The following is a 17018-nucleotide window of genomic DNA, read 5'->3' as shown; positions in this document are numbered from 1 at the left end:
AAAATATTCTACCTTCATAGAGTTTGTACTAAGCTATAGCACTTGAACCTGCCTGCAAACAGAAATATCACTTCAGTGGTACAGAGTGTAATTTCCATGAACTGTAACAGACAGTAATTAGGCAACAATGACAGAGGCACTGGGTATTTCCTGGGGATTAATGACCATCTGGGAGGAATTGATGGCCTGGGGCACAGATGGGGGCTGTTTATCTCAGCTGGTCACTGAAGCCCAGCATCAAGGTCAATATCGCTATTGTAATCTGAAAATGAATAAATATACAACGTAGAGAAATGAATTTTTGTGGTGAGTGATGCCCTTTGGTTGGTGTGCTCTAGACAATCAGTGTCTTTTGCATTACTTTAGATTACTCTAAATCATCTGTTAACATTCATCCAGCTATAATGATTCTTTGGCATTTTCCGGCAGCTGACCAGTTTGAGGAGGCTAGACCCCAAGAAGAAGCTTGGGATCTCGAATTCATCTCGTCATTAATTGCCAGGAAATGCTTCACCCGTTGCGGTTAGAAATCATGTAAAACGGATAAAGAAAAATTATAATGCAGTTACTATTTTTATATGTTGACAAGTTAATAGTTAAACTACATGAGAAGCAGCTTCAGATTTCAACTGTGAAGCCAATTTACTCGTTAGCCTGGGGAAAGTTCCTTAAGCCAAAATTTTCAAATGTGCGTGACTAAAATAGCCATCTTAATAGGTGGCTTGATTCCCAGAAATGTTGAGCACCCATTTAAGTAAGAACAATGATTGCTCAGCACTTCTGAAAATCAAGTGACTTATGTGGGGTGCCTAAATATGAATTTACCTGCCTAACTTTAAGCTTCCAAGTTTTAAAATGTTGGCCTTCCTTTCTCTGTATCTAGGTTTCCTACTTGTAAAATGGGGATAATGGTTACTTTTACTAATCCTAACCACACCTAAGTGAACTAGGTAATGTTTGTGAAGGTCTTTGACAATGTAAAGGTGTGTGGCATACTATATCAGTGTGGCATTAATATATATTATGATATGGAAGTACTAAATATTATGATGTTGCTGTTCTGGATATAAGTGGTCTATTTATAGACCCAGTCTTTGTATAGCAGTTACAGTAAAGTACGGTAGGAAAGTAGGACTCCATTGTCACCGTTCCACTAGGTTTACAGTGAGAATGCCATGCCTCATTCCTCATGCAGTGCTCTGTAAATATACCCCATGATTTTTAAATTGGTCTGGAAATTCTCTCTACAACTATTATGACAAATTCAGTTCCAAATGATTTGACCTCAGCTTTCACAATAAGAAGTGAGAAACTGTTCAGTGTAAACATTCATAAGCACAACTCCAGCCTGTTTGCCTCCCATTGATGTACCCTCCCCTTCGGAACTTCTTTACTACTCATGCAATATCCCTTCTGTTCAGCTATACAAACTTTAGGAAAAAAACACAACATTACAGCATGATTGTACTGCCAAATAATTTACACGGGCTCCAAACCAGCAAGGTATTTTAAGTGCATGAATAGACCTACTAAAGGCTTCAAATTATGCACATACTTCCGTATCTTGCTGAATTGGAGCCGTACCTTCCACATCAAAAAGTTTTTAGAATCATAACTTTTAAATTCTAGGGTATCTGTTCACTGAAAGAAACCCATTCAACTATCGTAATATCACTTAAAATATTTGTTGACAATATCACTACTTTTTTTTTAAGTAGCTTTTACCTTAGATTTTGCTAGTATGTAAGTCAAATATCAAAAATCAAGATTGTTTTGCTAGAGGGAGTGGGAAGAAAGGTTAGACTTTCAAAAATATATATATATAAAGGCCCATTTTATTTGAAAGTGATTATAATTAATACATTTATGACTTTATTTGTAAATTCTCAGGCTCGGTCTACACTACCCGCCTGAATCGGCGGGTAGAAATTGACCTCTCGGGGATCGATTTATCGCGTCCCGTTGGGACGCGACAATCGATCCCCGAATCGGCGCTCTTACTCCACCAGCGGAGGTGGGAGTAAGCGCCGCCGACAGAAAGCCGCAGAAGTCGATTTTGCCGCCGTCCTCACAGCAGGGTAAGTCGGCTGCGATACGTCGAATTCAGCTACGCTATTCACGTAGCTGAATTTGCGTATCTTAAATCGACTCCCCGCTGTAGTGTAGATGTACCCTCAGAAACTCCATTCTCTGTTCTTAAGAATATGTGCTGTAAGTTTAGAGGGAGATACATGATATTATTCATAGAAAACAAAAGGGTTTAATTCCACTAAGTGCAAAACTCAACTCAGCCTTGGTTGTTGACTCATGACAGCACTACCATAATGTTCAGACGTTTTGGGAAATTCCTGTGGCATTTATAATGCTATATTACACGTCTTTCTTTGGCATATTTGTTGGATAGAAATTTCTTTTTCAAACCGGTTCTGCTCACCTCCTTGAATTTAAGTCTCTAACAGTGTGTTTACTTACTGAGGGACAGTTTTTGCATTCAGTCTTCACTGGCTCTGCCACTAGTGGAACTGCTATATAATTAGAGTCCAAAGTATTGATAACGCTGGCAACCTGCTTCCCAGCAATCACTCTAGGGCCAGCTTCCATTGACTTCAGTTCCAGTTTCTGCCTGCACAGCCATACATGAAAAAAACACTGTTAAGTTGGAATGTGTTTTGAAGAAGTAAATGAATTATGTGGAGAAAGAAATATATTATCCCATTGATGTGAATCATAGAATCAATGAATTTCTCATTTGAGAAGTTATAGGAAAACACTGTAAATCTTTTTTTTCCATTTTAAGCTATCAGGAGGATTTAATACTAGTGGAGTTGTTGCTGGAGGGAAATGGAGGAAATCAATCTGTCTAATTAATAAGGTGTCCAAGTATTAGGGTATCTAGGATTCAACTCCATAACATATGGGAAACAGCCTTCCAGAACTTGTAGGTGTAAATATACCTTACTGCCAGATAATTTAAAGCGGGGTCTTTAGTCTGAAATATTTCATGTGCTTCTGTATAAGAAACTTCTGACTACTGAAATGGCAGTTGCCCTGCTTTCTTGAAACATTATGCTTATACCATAATGCTAGGGGCTTGTCTACATGGAGACTTATGCACTAAGCTGGTCTTAGGCCATGATCGTGCAGACACTTTACTCTCACAAGCAGTCTCATTGCAGTCAATGGCACTGCTTGCATGAATAAAATACATGTGTTTGCAGACATGAGCCCTAATTTAAGACAAGACACCACAAGTGTGTATAACAAACAATAGGAAATAGGGAGGGAGGGAGGGAGAATTATGACAGAAGTGGCTGCAAAGTATAGTTACATACACTAAATATATACACTAGTCAGTGGTTTTGTATTTTTAATTATAAGGTTAAGTAAACATCTAAAATACATATAATTAATGATTCCTACCCAGCCATTATTAGTTGGATTTAACAGTTAAACATTAAAAAAAATCAAATTAGCCACCTTACTTGGAAACTATTTTGGCATTTGTTGTTTGCCGGAAATTCAAAGATAAAACATGATTCTCTTCTGCTCTCACGGATTTAATAAAGCTGTCTTCTAGGACATAAATTGTAGCAGATGTGACTTTTGTACTGACATCTAAAAGCTGAAAAATAATAACAAACAAGACAATAGGGCCAGATCCTACAGTCCAAACCCAAGGCAAATCTCTAACTGAACTAAGCCCTGTTGAGGAATGTGGGACTGGGCCTATCCCCAGTATAGGAAAGGGATCTAAGCCCAGGATTGGGAGCCAAGATCTCCAGAGTTTTCATTTCATTTCTGACATGATCACCTTATCTGTGACCATGAGACAATCACTTGCCCATTATGTGTCTCAAATTTTTCATTGGCAAATTGCAATAATGCTTCCCTACCTCACAGAGGGTGGTGGGGAGAGAAAAAGGGGGCTAGGGAATTGAATATTGCTGAAAAGACACCCAATAATTCGTAGATCAAGGTTTTTTCTTTTTTTTTTTTTCTTTCTATTTTTTTTTAAAGGCAACCATCAGAAAAGAAGATTCTCAAGAAAATCAGTGAGACAACTCCTAAGAGTCAGATTTCCTCATGTGAGTTGGTGTTGCAGGATCTGGCCCAACATTGTAGGCCTCCCATATCTAGAACATATTGTGGAAAGCAAACTAGCTATCTACTCTAACGACCTGTTCATGAACAACTTGAATTCTTTGGGCAAGCTTGAAATACTAGCCACTCAATGCTTAGATTCGGCCGGACTGCCCTCGGTGCAGGAGCCAAGAAGGAGCAGGGCAAAGATGTCTGTATACCACCTTTGTGCTTTATGGATCTCTACAGCGGACAAGGACTAGTTTGGCCTCTTGGGTTAGCTCGAGTATCCTTAGCATGGTTCTAATTTGCACTTGTTAGTAACAACCTAAAAGGGGCATTTATGCTAGGCATGGATCGCTAGGGCACAGCTGCTTTGTGGCCACATCCATTATACACCATACCTCCTTTGTCATGCCAGGGGAACCAGCTGTGCAGTTAGACCAAATTTACTACCTCCCTGTGCCACCAAAGTGCCATACCAGGGGTCGGGATCTGGTCCTACATCTGCAGTATGTACTAAACACGTATATAATAGCTGGGGAAGGTTACAGTTATTACTAGCACTGCAAACATATATAGAAGCTTTACCCACATAGAAAAAAACACATATTAATTAAAACCACAAAGAAGACAGGACATCCTGGAAGTCTCCATAGATAGTGCTGGATCAGATCACCAGCAGGTATACATGTTATAATTCCATTGACTTCAGTTGAACTATGGCATTTTACGCTGGTTGAGGATCTGCCCCCATGTTTTCATTTGCTCATAATGCACATAGTATTTGGGGATAAAGCATATACTAGGAAGTGTCCTACATGAAACATGCAGCTGTAGCATGCGCTCTACAATGCAAGGAAGGGAATAATGAGAGCAAGTAAAGAGAGTATAAACAGAATATATTTTAAGGTAAAACAAATAATGTACATTAAAATATCAGCGGGGTAGCCATGTTAGTCTGGATCTGTACGAAGCAACAAAGAGTCCTATGGCACCTTAAAGACTAACAGATGTATTGGAGCATAAGCTTTCGTGGGTGAATGCCCACTTCGTCCTGTATTCACCCACAAAAGCTTATGCTCCAATACATCTGTTAGTCTTTAAGGTGCCACAGGACTCTTTGTTGCTTTGTACATTAAAATGACTTCCATTGGTCACATATATCTACCACTGCATATGGGCAAACATCAAATAAACTATCACTCAGAACTGGCTATTTTAATTTTAGACATTTATCTGACATGCTGATTCTTGTATTTATTTTTTCAAACATGAACCACATTGTACCTCATTATGGCTAGTAAATCCTGTCTTTTTGATTTCACAGGTGCCCAGGGCTTTAATTTTAGTCACTTGACTTTCTCGAGCATGGTAAGTAACATTGCATTTCCCAGAGACATCCACCTTGAAAAAGGAAAAAGAAAAATTATTTTCAGTGTCACTCATTTCTCATTTGTTGTCATGTTTTTAATGTTTGTTTTTCCCCTCTCATACACATACACGGTCTATGCTGAATGGCAGGCTTGTAGTGTTTACAGCTGGCTAGGCACCTGCAGGAGTCTTAACAACATGTCCAGGGGCAATTACTTGAATCAATCTGTTGTGCTATCGGGTGCACTCCAAAGATTATCTGTTTTCTTAACTCTTGGGTACTTGTGTCAGAGGTGGTGTACTGTCTGTGGTTGATTTTAATTTTGGGTTCATTATTTCCTAGTTTGGAAGGGGGGATAAGAGAGGCTGTTGGTTTTATTTTGGTTTGTATGATTGTTTTTAAGTTACGCAAAAAGTACTTTCTCTTGGATGGGCAGAGATGATTTTTTATTAGCAGCATGTGAAGCAAAGTAAACATTAATTAAACAAATGTTAAATTATAAACAGTTGACGATGGCACTGCATTTGCCTGTGCTGGAGTGAATTTTGGCAAGACTCTGGCCTTGTCCATGTTCAAAGTTTCATGAGCTTAGCTCAATGTAGTATTTTAAACCAATGTACTTAAACCACTGCTAATCCTGCATGGACACTCTTAATTCTATTTAAACCTCATTTAGGTTGATTTAGTTTAAGTTGATTCTTTAGTGAACTAAACTAAATTGAAACAAGGGACTTTTAAATCAAATTAAGTGTGTCCAGACAGGGGTAGCTCTGGTTTCACTAAATTAGTTTTTAAACCTTATAAAGTTAAACGTCTGCAACTTTGACTATAGCCAAACACAGTGTACCAAAGTCTCCCCCAATTAACTTTTCAATCACAAGTTCAAGTTTAAACAAAAGGCCAAATTCTGTCCTGGCCTTTATATACTTGTGAAGTCAATGGGGGCCACGTACTTGCATTCAGGACTCTATCAAATTGGACTCTATCAATCTGATTATCTCTATATTGCTGATGTAGTACAGTACCTCCCTGGCAGCACCAGAGTGCAGCTGTATCTGAAATAGACTAGCCAGACCTCTCTTGAGATTTTGAATAACTGCGGGTTCATTTTTGTAGGAGTAGAAGTTTTTAACCTGTGGAAACAAAAACAAACAGTAAATCTGTACATCTGATTAAATCAGAGAAACACCACGTGATCCCCTGCAAACTTCTTTCCAGTTTCCAGAGTTCAGCTCAGGAAATTGAGCTTATTGGACCTTATCCTGTAGTTCTTTCTTAAGCAAAACCCCACTGACTGCAGGATCCAACCCATAACTGAAGGGGTGATGATGTTTCAAGCCTCTGGCAAAAACTAAATAAGGGCTCACCTGAGAGGACTTCCTGTGTGCTAATGAGAGAGAATTTAGAAAGGAAATGGAAAACTAAATATAAGATCACAAGTGGTTCACTCTTACATGCAGGTTGAAATGGGTCCCTTACAGCATTATTCTCTCAAAGATGTGGCCAAAACCATCACATCCCATAGTAATCCCTCCCTTCACACCCCATTCCCTCCCCACATACATCTAGTACCCAGTGCACTTTAACCACAAGTTTACAATAAGTCAGAATGAATCATAACTAAATCAGAGTTGGAGAGACTTAAATGACGTGTCAAGCATGCGCCAACCTTTGAACCACAAGGGAAGACTATCCTGTCTGAGCTTTTTCTCTAGTAACAAAAGACTTTGCACCTTCAATCTGCATTTAAGGAGCTTTTATACTGCCCTTCTTCCTAGAAACTGTAAATGTAATCAATATGTTATCTGTGTTAGTGTTGCAGCATTAGAGGGAACCGGCATGGAAGAGGAGATCTTGTCATTGTGACAGGGGGTAGAGTAACATACTAGTTGGCAAGAAAAATTGTTTATAGAAAGAGCTATATGGAAAACTACATCTCAGCCTCTAGTACGAGAGCTGCATCTGCCAACATATTTGCAGTGTATTGGGAGCAGATGTATTCAGGTTGTGTTACTCTGATACTTTAATCCTGGTTTAGAGATGCGTACAGTGGAGAGTCAGTGCCATTCTGTTCCTTTTTATGTTTTGTAAAACTCATGACAAGGCTAAGTTTGAAACTTACTGAGCAGGCCTGATGGCATCGGCAATGGGGCAGGCCAAACTGACAGCCAGTGTATGTGCTCAGAACCTGTTTACAGCAGTAGGTGAAGATCTTTGGGAGTTAGATTGTCAGAACCCTTAATCAACTTTGCAGAGGGCTGAAAAGGAGTGACCCCTCCACTCCACCTCCCTCTAACCCCACACACTTCCCTGCTCAGCACAATGCAGGCTTGTCACTGGCTGCAGTTGGGAGAGCAGGGGCTGCTCCCCTGATACACTCTGCTGTGAGCCAGTGGGTGGGAAGGGAATAGAGAGGAAGTGGGAGTAATCTTGGCTCTACCCTATTGGCCAGAGTAGCTGGCTGGACACAGTGAGGAAACTAAGCTGCTCCATGAAAGAGGGACCGGGTGAAGTAACTTATTCCTTCCCCCGAGTAAATGGGAGCTCTCTCTGAATCACTACGGGTTCTCTGAGCTGTGCCTGTGGCATCGTAGCTATGTGCTGCCCTTTACTCGGGACAGGTTGTAAAATGACAATCCAGCCCCTTGCCAGTGGGAGAGGAAATACTTTTTTTTTTTTCTGATTCTTGATGAAAATCTCACAGTACAGACACAACACAGAAGATTTCAGATTTTCAATCTCAGGATATTTTATCTGATTATTTTGTAACCAGTGGAGGCTCTACGTGATGATCTGACGCGAGTGCTGTGTTGGATGGTGATCTCAGATAAAGTTTTCATAAACACGTGACTTGCAGCCTATGCCACGTTTTCAAAAGTGAATTAGGCAGTCAGAAGCCTACATCTCATTGAAATAATTGAAGATTCAGGGTTTTGGATATCCTGCCTAATTAACTTATCTGACTAAAATAATTTGCACTAACACTGCTGTAGACCGTAAGACAGATAGACTCAAGTACTCACCTGAGTGATTAACATTGCTTCAGACTAGACTCAGTATTGTCTACCTTCATGGTAAATAATATCTCCTCTTCTCCCTCTACCTCTTGAAATCCTGTCCCCAGTGAAATCAGTGACAAAACTCCCATTGATTTCAATAGAACAAGGATTTTATCCCTTATCATTGGGTGATATCATTCAGTTTTGCAGCTTCAGTTATTGCCTATATACCGATAACTCCCCAGTCTACCTCCTCCTCTCTGTTCCTCTGGGATGCTGTGGCCTGCTCTCTCTGCTGTGCTATTCCCAGCAAGTCTGTGGGCTGGAGGGGGTGCAGCCATGGCTTTGCTTTTTCCTGGCCCTCTTTGCATAACTGGCCCCAGACATGCACAGAGAAAGCAGGGACTAGTTTTGGCTGGCTCCTATGCAAGGTATTAAGAGCTGGTCTAAAGAGCTGCTCAGAAGAATCTATCTGCAATGCAAAAAAAGCCAGTTTTATTGATCCTACCTAGGAACGATGCTACATATTCTTGAATGACATCTCTTGGCACCTTCCCCTGAACAATTTACATATATACAAACATAGAGCACTCTCATAACACAAGAATCCAAGAGCTGACGGGGTTCCTTATGTCTTCCCCACAATGCATCCAAATAAGGGCAAGTCACAATCTAGCCCAAAATGAATATATTTGATGTACAAAAATAAGACAGGATGGTGTATTAGTAACTCTAAAGACATGAGAAATTACTGAATCTTTTCACGCCAACAAGAAATTACTTGTTCAGGGCTTCCCCAAGGAATATGCATGAACTTTAAAAGGCAGGGACTTACCTTTCCACGGGTCCATTGGAGAACTACAGGCCTTTGTAAAGCTGACAGATATTCTTTTCCAATTATATTTTCTGAGTGTTTCCCTTTAAAGATGTTTTTTGCTGCTGGACGTTCATTCACATTTTCAATCTTAACATCTTTTATCTAAAAAAATTAAAGGAAAAAAAAACCCAACATAGGGAGCAATCATGCATTGGCAGGAGGAAGGCACCTACCTGAAATGGCTAGATTTTTCAAAAGTACCTAGCAAATCACCTTGTTCTCAACAAGAGTTGCTGGATGCTAAGCATGTCTGACAATCTGGCCAACTCATGTTGGTGCCTAAATGGAAGCTGTTGGATGCAGAGCTGTTTTGTTAATCTGGCCTATAATGTGTTGGTACCACATAGTGATTTTATGTTCTGTAGGCAGCTACTGAACTTACAAAACTAATTTTAGTTGGCGAGACTCAGATAGGATGGCATGGTGATATGCTCATCTTCTAAAAAAGAATTGTACCCCAACAGGAAACATTTCTTCAAGATCTATCTGCCTTTATTGTCAGTTAAACAGAACCTACTAGAATATCTGCGAATCCTAATAATGTTTACAACACGGTCATACATACTGACTTTCGATAAGGCAGTTAGATCTTTTTTTGTATAGACAGATCTTGGAAAACTTTATTTTTAGTTTGGATGGAGATTGGTTTAGAATCTGAGCATCACTCCAGCAAAGTATAACCACTCCAGTAAACAAAACATTACGTGGTGCCAAAATATTACATATGTTACATAGACATAATGGAGGACTTGTCATAGAGTCAAAACTTAGGATGGAAAGGACCTATTAGATGATCTTGTCCTCACGTGGATGTCTCCTATAGCAACAGGAGGTGCTCGGAATCTTGCAGTGCCTGGCCTTTGCCTCAGATATCTTGTTTCAATAGGTAACAGATTTCTGGCTTGTAGATGTGTAACAATCTCTTTGTTTGAGTAATTCATCCCAATTTTGATAAACACTCTAATTTATTGTACATTCACAAAGCAGCACACAATGGGAATAGACTACTGAAAAAGGTGGGGTCTTTAAGTAATTTGTCTGCTTTTATATGCTTTTGAAAACTCCTACCATAATTCTGATCAACTGGTCATCATCATTGTTGGGGTTTCTCCATACTAGGTTGACATCCACACCGGATGAAATCCGGTAGCCCGCGCTATCCTCTGATAATCCTTTAATCCTATCGATAAGCACTTCTGTTGAATAGGTGAATTTGTATAGCTTGTCATTATTTATTCTTGGTCCTGTAGTGTGCCCTGTGTGGAAAAAGTGAGGCAAAAAATGCACATGGCATCATTTTAGCAATCACCAAAGACCCAAATTATCTGTCATTTTCTCTCTCAAACGTGTAGAATCCGCTTTAGAAGAACTAAAGACCTTTTCTCTAACAAAGGATTCAAGGTCTGATCCTGCAACCTTTACTGAGTTACATTGACTTTAATGGGACTGCTTTTGAGAGTTAGGCAATTAGACCAGAATGTCCATAAAAACTTTTGTAACTTTACACAGAGATGATAGAAGATTTGGCTTAAGTTCCAATTCTTCCCTTTCGATAGGTTTTCAAAAAAATGAATTCAGAGTGAGCTCAGAATATAAAGAATTTCTTATCACTAGAAAGCAATCTGTTTGGCAACCTGAGAAGTGCTGAGTGCCTTGATCTCCCATGGGAGTTAATGGAAGTTGAAGGCACTCAGCCTATATTAGGAATCACTCCTCATCTTTCAGGACCTTGCCTGTAGTCACTGTATTGAGACTCCATCCAAGGAATGACACAAATGAAAGTAATGAAGATCAGTAGAAAACAGTGGGGTTGTTTTTTTCACTCAGCGCAGTAAACCCATTTTCTTCAAATAAAATACGTCTCTGGGAGTTATCACTTGATTTTCTTACACTTAGACCACATAATGTATTTTAAAAGACACATCCCCCCCAATAAATAAATAAAATGAAATCACAGATCCAGCTTTCAAATTAGGCACCTAATTTAAGGCACCCCCTGCCATAGGTATGCCCCTATTGATACTTCCAGCACTTCTGCACCAGCAAAAATGGCACATATTGTTCCCCAGCGGTTCAGCTCTGCTATTGCTAATGTAGGCCGAAGCTGGAGTGTGGAGACAAGGCTCAAGGGTTTTTTCCACCATCTCAGCTAACCTTGCCCAGAGTGCCCAATGCCCTCTCCCTTCCCCCTTCTCCTCTGCATGGCTACGGCAGGGGGACACATCACACCCCAGTTCCACTGTTAAGAATCCCTCCCCAGCCTCAGAAGTGGGAGCTAGCTTTGCCTCTACAGGCCTGATATGAGACTCACACTGCATGGAGGTTTCACTCACTTTAATTGCAGCACATGGGACGGTTACCCCATTTGATCCATAAAGTGTCTTGAGTAAAGTGTTTATTTTTAAAAGAATGCTATCAATTGGAATTTTTTAACTGACCCTTTTTTAAAAAAAGTTTCGGGTAGCTCATCCTTTAAATGGTATGCCATGAAATAAATGTATAAAATTCCCTTTAAATAAATGTTTACAAGGGTTTTTCTCCTCTCTTGTTGATAGTTATAAAGGTCTCTTCTGTGCAAGGGAGTATTGACTAATTCACTCATCATATAGAGGCTGGGGCTGGAGATGGGATGTGAAACTGACTGACTACATACAGAGTGCTGCCAACAGGGCACTGGAACCATTTGTATTATGGGGGTGCTGAGAGCCACTGAACCAAACTGTAAACCCTGGATATAATAGAAACCACTTTAAGACAGGGGGTGGGGCAGCACCCCCAGTTTCAGCACCTCTGGCTGCCAAAGGCACAAAGTAAACTAACTGGACAAAAATGAGATTTCCTCCGCCTCCTTGCCCTCCAAATTACTTTCCGTTATAATGATTTGACGTTCTATTTGTAACTAAAGCGCTGAGTCCTACTAGGCTCCAATCCTACACCAATGGGAGCCTTGCCATGGACTTGAGTGGGTGCAGGATCAGACCCTTAAACTGAAGAAACTGCATTCAGACCTCTGCAACAGAGTTAAACTGGAAAAGGTAGTATTGTTTTCTACAGGAGGGATGAGTAAATCTCTTGGCAAACACAGAAAAGAAAAATCCACCACACCACCTCAGACAGATTCTCAAACCAACTGGAACTCATCAGTCAGTGTGTTCTATGTTCCTGTCAGAGAATTGACAGTACCAGGGTTTCCTAATTTGTATAATGTCTTGCACCATTTGATATGACTTGGCTAAATAAAAGTTTCAATACATCTAATCAAGAAAAAATGTTTGTTCAAATAGAAGGTAAAAGTTTAATTTTTTCCTTTGACTAGATACATGTTGGAGAGCCACCATGACAGGATGGATTTCTTTTTAAAAAAATCAAGTGTTCAGAAGTTTAAAAAAAAAATCTCTCAAGGCACTTTACGCTCCCATTTTTTGGTCAAATGTTTTCAGATGTGATAGTCAATAGCATGCTAAGGTAGAGTCGAAGGGAACCAAAACATACTTCTCTAAGGACACGTCTTCACTACCTGCTGGATCGGCAGGTAGCAATCGATCTATTGGGGATCGACTTATTGCTTCTAGAGAAGACGCGATAAAATCGATCCCCGATGGCTCTGCCGGCGACTCCAGAAATCCACTGCAGGAAGAGGCGGAAGTGGAGTCGACGGCGGCATGGCAGCGGTCGACTCGCCGCCGTCCTCACAGCCAGGAAGGTCGACCTAAAATACGCAACTTCAGCTACACTATTCACGTAGCTGAAGTTGCATATCTTAGGTCAACACCCCCCCCCATAGTGTAGACCTAGCCTCAGGAGGCTGTACCCGCAAAGAGCCAGATCTTCAGCCACTCTACATTGGCTTAGCACCATAGAAGTTCAATAGAACAACACTGATTTGCACCAGCTGAGGATCTGGCCCTGAGATTTTGCAGGCCCTGAGATTGAGAACTACAACCCTAGAGCTGAAAGTTGGGGCTGTTTCCTTGCTACAGTAATGATGCTGGGAAGCACTTCCTTGTGGGCAAGGGTTTTCTTTAAAAATCAGAGCTTCAAAAATAAAGGGCCTGCTCCTGTAACTGTCTGCGAGTGCTTCCTGTGAAGTGCTCAGCACCCTTTGCTCCTATCAACTTCAGTGGTAGGTGCTCAGCACCTCAGAAAAGCATGTCAACACTATCAGACCCCAATTCCTGGAAATCAATCTTTGCTAAAGTCCCATGGCTTGTTTTAAGTGAACTGTAACTTAGTACCAATTACACTGTTGAGTATTTAATATTTTTTGCGATTGATGTAGTGCACTGTTCTAGGTGCTTTCTTACCACAAAAGATGATGCTGCCCTTACCCCTGAGAGCATTCAATCTAAAAAGGCAAAGGCAAATGAAGGGTGGGGGGAAGGACATGTGAGTAAAATGATCAGGGCGACGATAGACAGGTCTTGTTAGTTACAGCGTAGGATTTTGTTCTCTTTTTACATTTTTCTTAAATGTAAGCTCCGTACATTCCCCTTTTCTCACCCTTCCTCCACAATTCAGCCCATCTGGATTTTTCTATAGTAGTTCTCATTTAATATTCCCTTTGTGCTCTACCCGTCCAACACTGGATCCCCTCCACACACAGAGGAGCAGTTCACTCATGCAGGAAACAGATGCGCAAATGACTTCACCAGCTAGTTTCTCGTGGTTGTCATGGAAGCAATGAGTGTCTGGGAGGGATTGAAATGTGGGGAGGATAGTGGCTTTATGCACCAGCTCAGCAAGGGCATTCCATGCATAGGCGGCAGCATGGAAGAAAGTACAGACAGGTGTTGGAGAAGCAGACACACAGGTCACAAGGCTGAAGAGGGTTTGTGGTGGGAAGACGTGATAAGAGATTAGGGAGGGCAGGTAGGGAAGGGGGCAATCATGAGAAGTATGAACTTACTGCAATAGAAAAGGGGAAGTCAGTGGAGATTAAAGAGGCAGTAGGGTAACGTGGCTAAATTAACAGGCAAAGAAGATATTAGCAGCTATGTTTTAAGTGGACTGGGTGGTGGTATGCACAAAACCAATACCCAAGATAGCTTTACAAAATACACATACTATTTCCGTCATAAAAAAAATAGCAGTACCGTTTATGTAAATAATTAAATAATGATAGTGTATAATATAGAAGGTTACACTGAATTTCAATAGAAACCTCTCCCAAAAATCAGAGACTTAGTGTTATGCTGCCTTTCAAAGATCTGTACTGTCAGTCCTACATAATGTTGTGATGTTTATTCCTTTGATCCTATTTCCATTGCAGTCAATGGCAAAACCCTCACTGGCTTAAAGGGACCAGGACTGGACCCAGAGACAGCATTCTGCTATACTGTGTTGGGGTCAAAAATGCCTGCATGGACTATGTCGCTTTCAAGGTGGAGTGCATAACACATAGTTTGACTAGTAATGTTAAGTGTCTGTCATTAAGGGTAACATGCCAATTCTATAATTAAATTATGATAGTTTATAATACAGAAGGTTACACTGCATGAGCAGAGACAGCTGTCAAATCCTGTGCCTTTTATTAATACATTTGGCATGCACAACATATGCATCTCTAACCACTAACTGGCTCTAAGACCATAAATTACATTTGCCAGTTCTTATGATATTGGATACCTTTAAAAAAAACGAAAGCCATCTCTTTATTTGAAAACATTTTATAATGTAACCAAAGCTAGAAAAGTATCATGTACAATTATCCGACTGACTTGAATGTAAAGAATACTCCGTAAGTATTTTAAAAAGGCAGCACAGTCTGGTGGACTGAGAGCCAAGAACTGAATTCTAATCCCGGCTCTGCCATTGATTCACCCTCTGGCCTTGGACACCTCTTTGAGTTTCAGCTTCCCCATCTGTGCAATGGAAATAATGATTTCTCACAGGGCTGTTTTGAGAATTACTGAATGAGTTAATATTTGTACAGCACGTTGGAGATGTAAAGTGCTAAGTATTTTTATTCCATATTACTTTACATCAGGGAGTAGCCTGGCTAAAATAACATTATCTCAGAAGCTGAGAATAGCAAATACTAGAGGTACAGCACGTTACTGAGTAGTTATATAATAAAATCGTTATAGCAGCATGGTGAAATTCACCTACTGGTCGAGGGATTGTATGATGAGCCCTGTGCTTTGCTGCTTCTGTGAGGGAAAAGGTGAGCAGAGAAGATGCACAGGGAGCCTCTGCACCCATTGCAAACTGAGGAGGTGTGGGCTCTGTGCTGGTTCCACATATACTGGTATGGAAGAGAGCAATGGGGCCCAAGTGGCAGTGAGTTGGAGGAGCAGCCACTTGGTCTGTGCTTACACAGATCCAATGACCTGGATTCTCTACATGAGGGACAAGGAGGGGCAGTAACAACTAGCCCATCCCACAGGCTGCCCTACCGCCTGGCCTAATATTGGAGGGTTGGTTAATTATGGATGCAGGGTACCTGCATAAAACTATATTAATTACTATTTATTTGAGTTTTAAGAATGTGGCCCTCAAAGTACAGATTCATAGAACAGAATGCTCTTACATCATTTTCACCCAAAATGTTGATTGGTTTGGCCTAAAAGTCTTGGAAACTTACTCTAACGTTTACAGACAATGGCAGAATATCCCCACATAGGCATTGTGTGAAGACAACTTCTACTATTCCATAGGCTGGTGACACTGAAGTGTGCAGAGGGGCTGCAGGGGAGTCCTGTGTGTGGATTTTGTACCCCTGACTCTTGTGCAGGAGACTTGCATAAAGCCACTTTATGTGGGCATCCAGAATTTCACCCTGAGAGCAGATCCAGCTCCAACTCCCATTCAAGTTAATGGGAGTCTTTTTATTGCTTTTAGTGGGAGCTGGAACAAGCACATAGGGCTCAGTTATGCAGAGCTGAGCGCTCTGGCTCTGATCCATCAAAGCTCTTCAACAAGTGCTTAACTTTAAGTATGTGAGTAGTGCCTTTGAAGTCAAAATAGCATTAGCCCCATTTAATAATTGGGAAGCAGAGAGGTGAAGTGACTTGCCTCAGGTCACTGGTAATGCCAAGACTAGAAGCCAGGTCTTCTGACTTCTAGGCCAGTGCCACATGCACTTGACCCCTTTGCTTTTTCTATAAACTAGGGTGAAACTAACATTACAAGTGCGTGTGCTGCGTATTTATTTTCATTTAGTAAATCCATTTTAAAATTATGCTCCTCGAGAGCCCATTATTTAGCACAAGATCTTCCTTTCTTATGTAAAAAATATACCATTGTACATTCATCACTGCTACCACCAAAAGATTAATCAAACACAGCGTAGACCTACCTTTAACAGAGGCAGAGTATGTGGAAAAGATGCAGAGAAAAAGCACAGTAAGAAGAATCATGTTTGACTCTTCTGAGCTCTTGACTACGGCATTAAATGTTAAAGCTACCAAGAAGTGAACTCTTCAGATTGGAGTGAAGTTTGCAAAGAGAGCCTCTGAATCTGCAACCGTGTTTATCTAGATGTAGTAAAGGTCAGATTCCAAATTCCACACTCAGGTACTAAGTTCATTGATGGTCTTCCAGTTAATCATTAACAACTGAGGTAATTGGGGCTTTTACCTATTTTATTGTTCACCTCAGTTTTCATTTTTGAATACTAATCAGATTCAGCCTGTACAAGCTCCTCTTCCCCAGGTCGGCACAGTCAATGCTCTATTTTGGAGAGGGT

The 17018-nt window shown here is 40.7% G+C and overlaps 1 protein-coding gene across 1 annotated transcript in view; it reads right to left on the bottom strand.

Moving 5' to 3' along the window:
- The window catches only part of MTTP (microsomal triglyceride transfer protein), a 39062-nt gene extending 22269 nt beyond the window's left edge, over positions 1 to 16793 (bottom strand). The window contains exons 1-7 of the mRNA XM_054030748.1: positions 16629 to 16793; positions 10400 to 10587; positions 9290 to 9433; positions 6481 to 6588; positions 5371 to 5487; positions 3483 to 3622; positions 2473 to 2623 (exon numbers count right to left, since the gene is read on the bottom strand). Coding sequence (XP_053886723.1) covers positions 2473 to 2623; positions 3483 to 3622; positions 5371 to 5487; positions 6481 to 6588; positions 9290 to 9433; positions 10400 to 10587; positions 16629 to 16689 — 909 coding nt within the window. The 5' untranslated portion in view covers positions 16690 to 16793. The remainder of the gene's footprint in view (positions 1 to 2472; positions 2624 to 3482; positions 3623 to 5370; positions 5488 to 6480; positions 6589 to 9289; positions 9434 to 10399; positions 10588 to 16628) is intronic.
- Between the last annotated feature and the right edge of the window lie 225 nt (positions 16794 to 17018).

Source organism: Malaclemys terrapin, chromosome 5 (assembly GCF_027887155.1).
Source record: "Malaclemys terrapin pileata isolate rMalTer1 chromosome 5, rMalTer1.hap1, whole genome shotgun sequence".
Classification (NCBI taxonomy): Eukaryota; Metazoa; Chordata; order Testudines; family Emydidae; genus Malaclemys; species Malaclemys terrapin.
The sequence above is the reverse complement of the archived record's forward strand: the minus strand, read 5'-3'. Positions and strand labels throughout refer to the sequence as shown.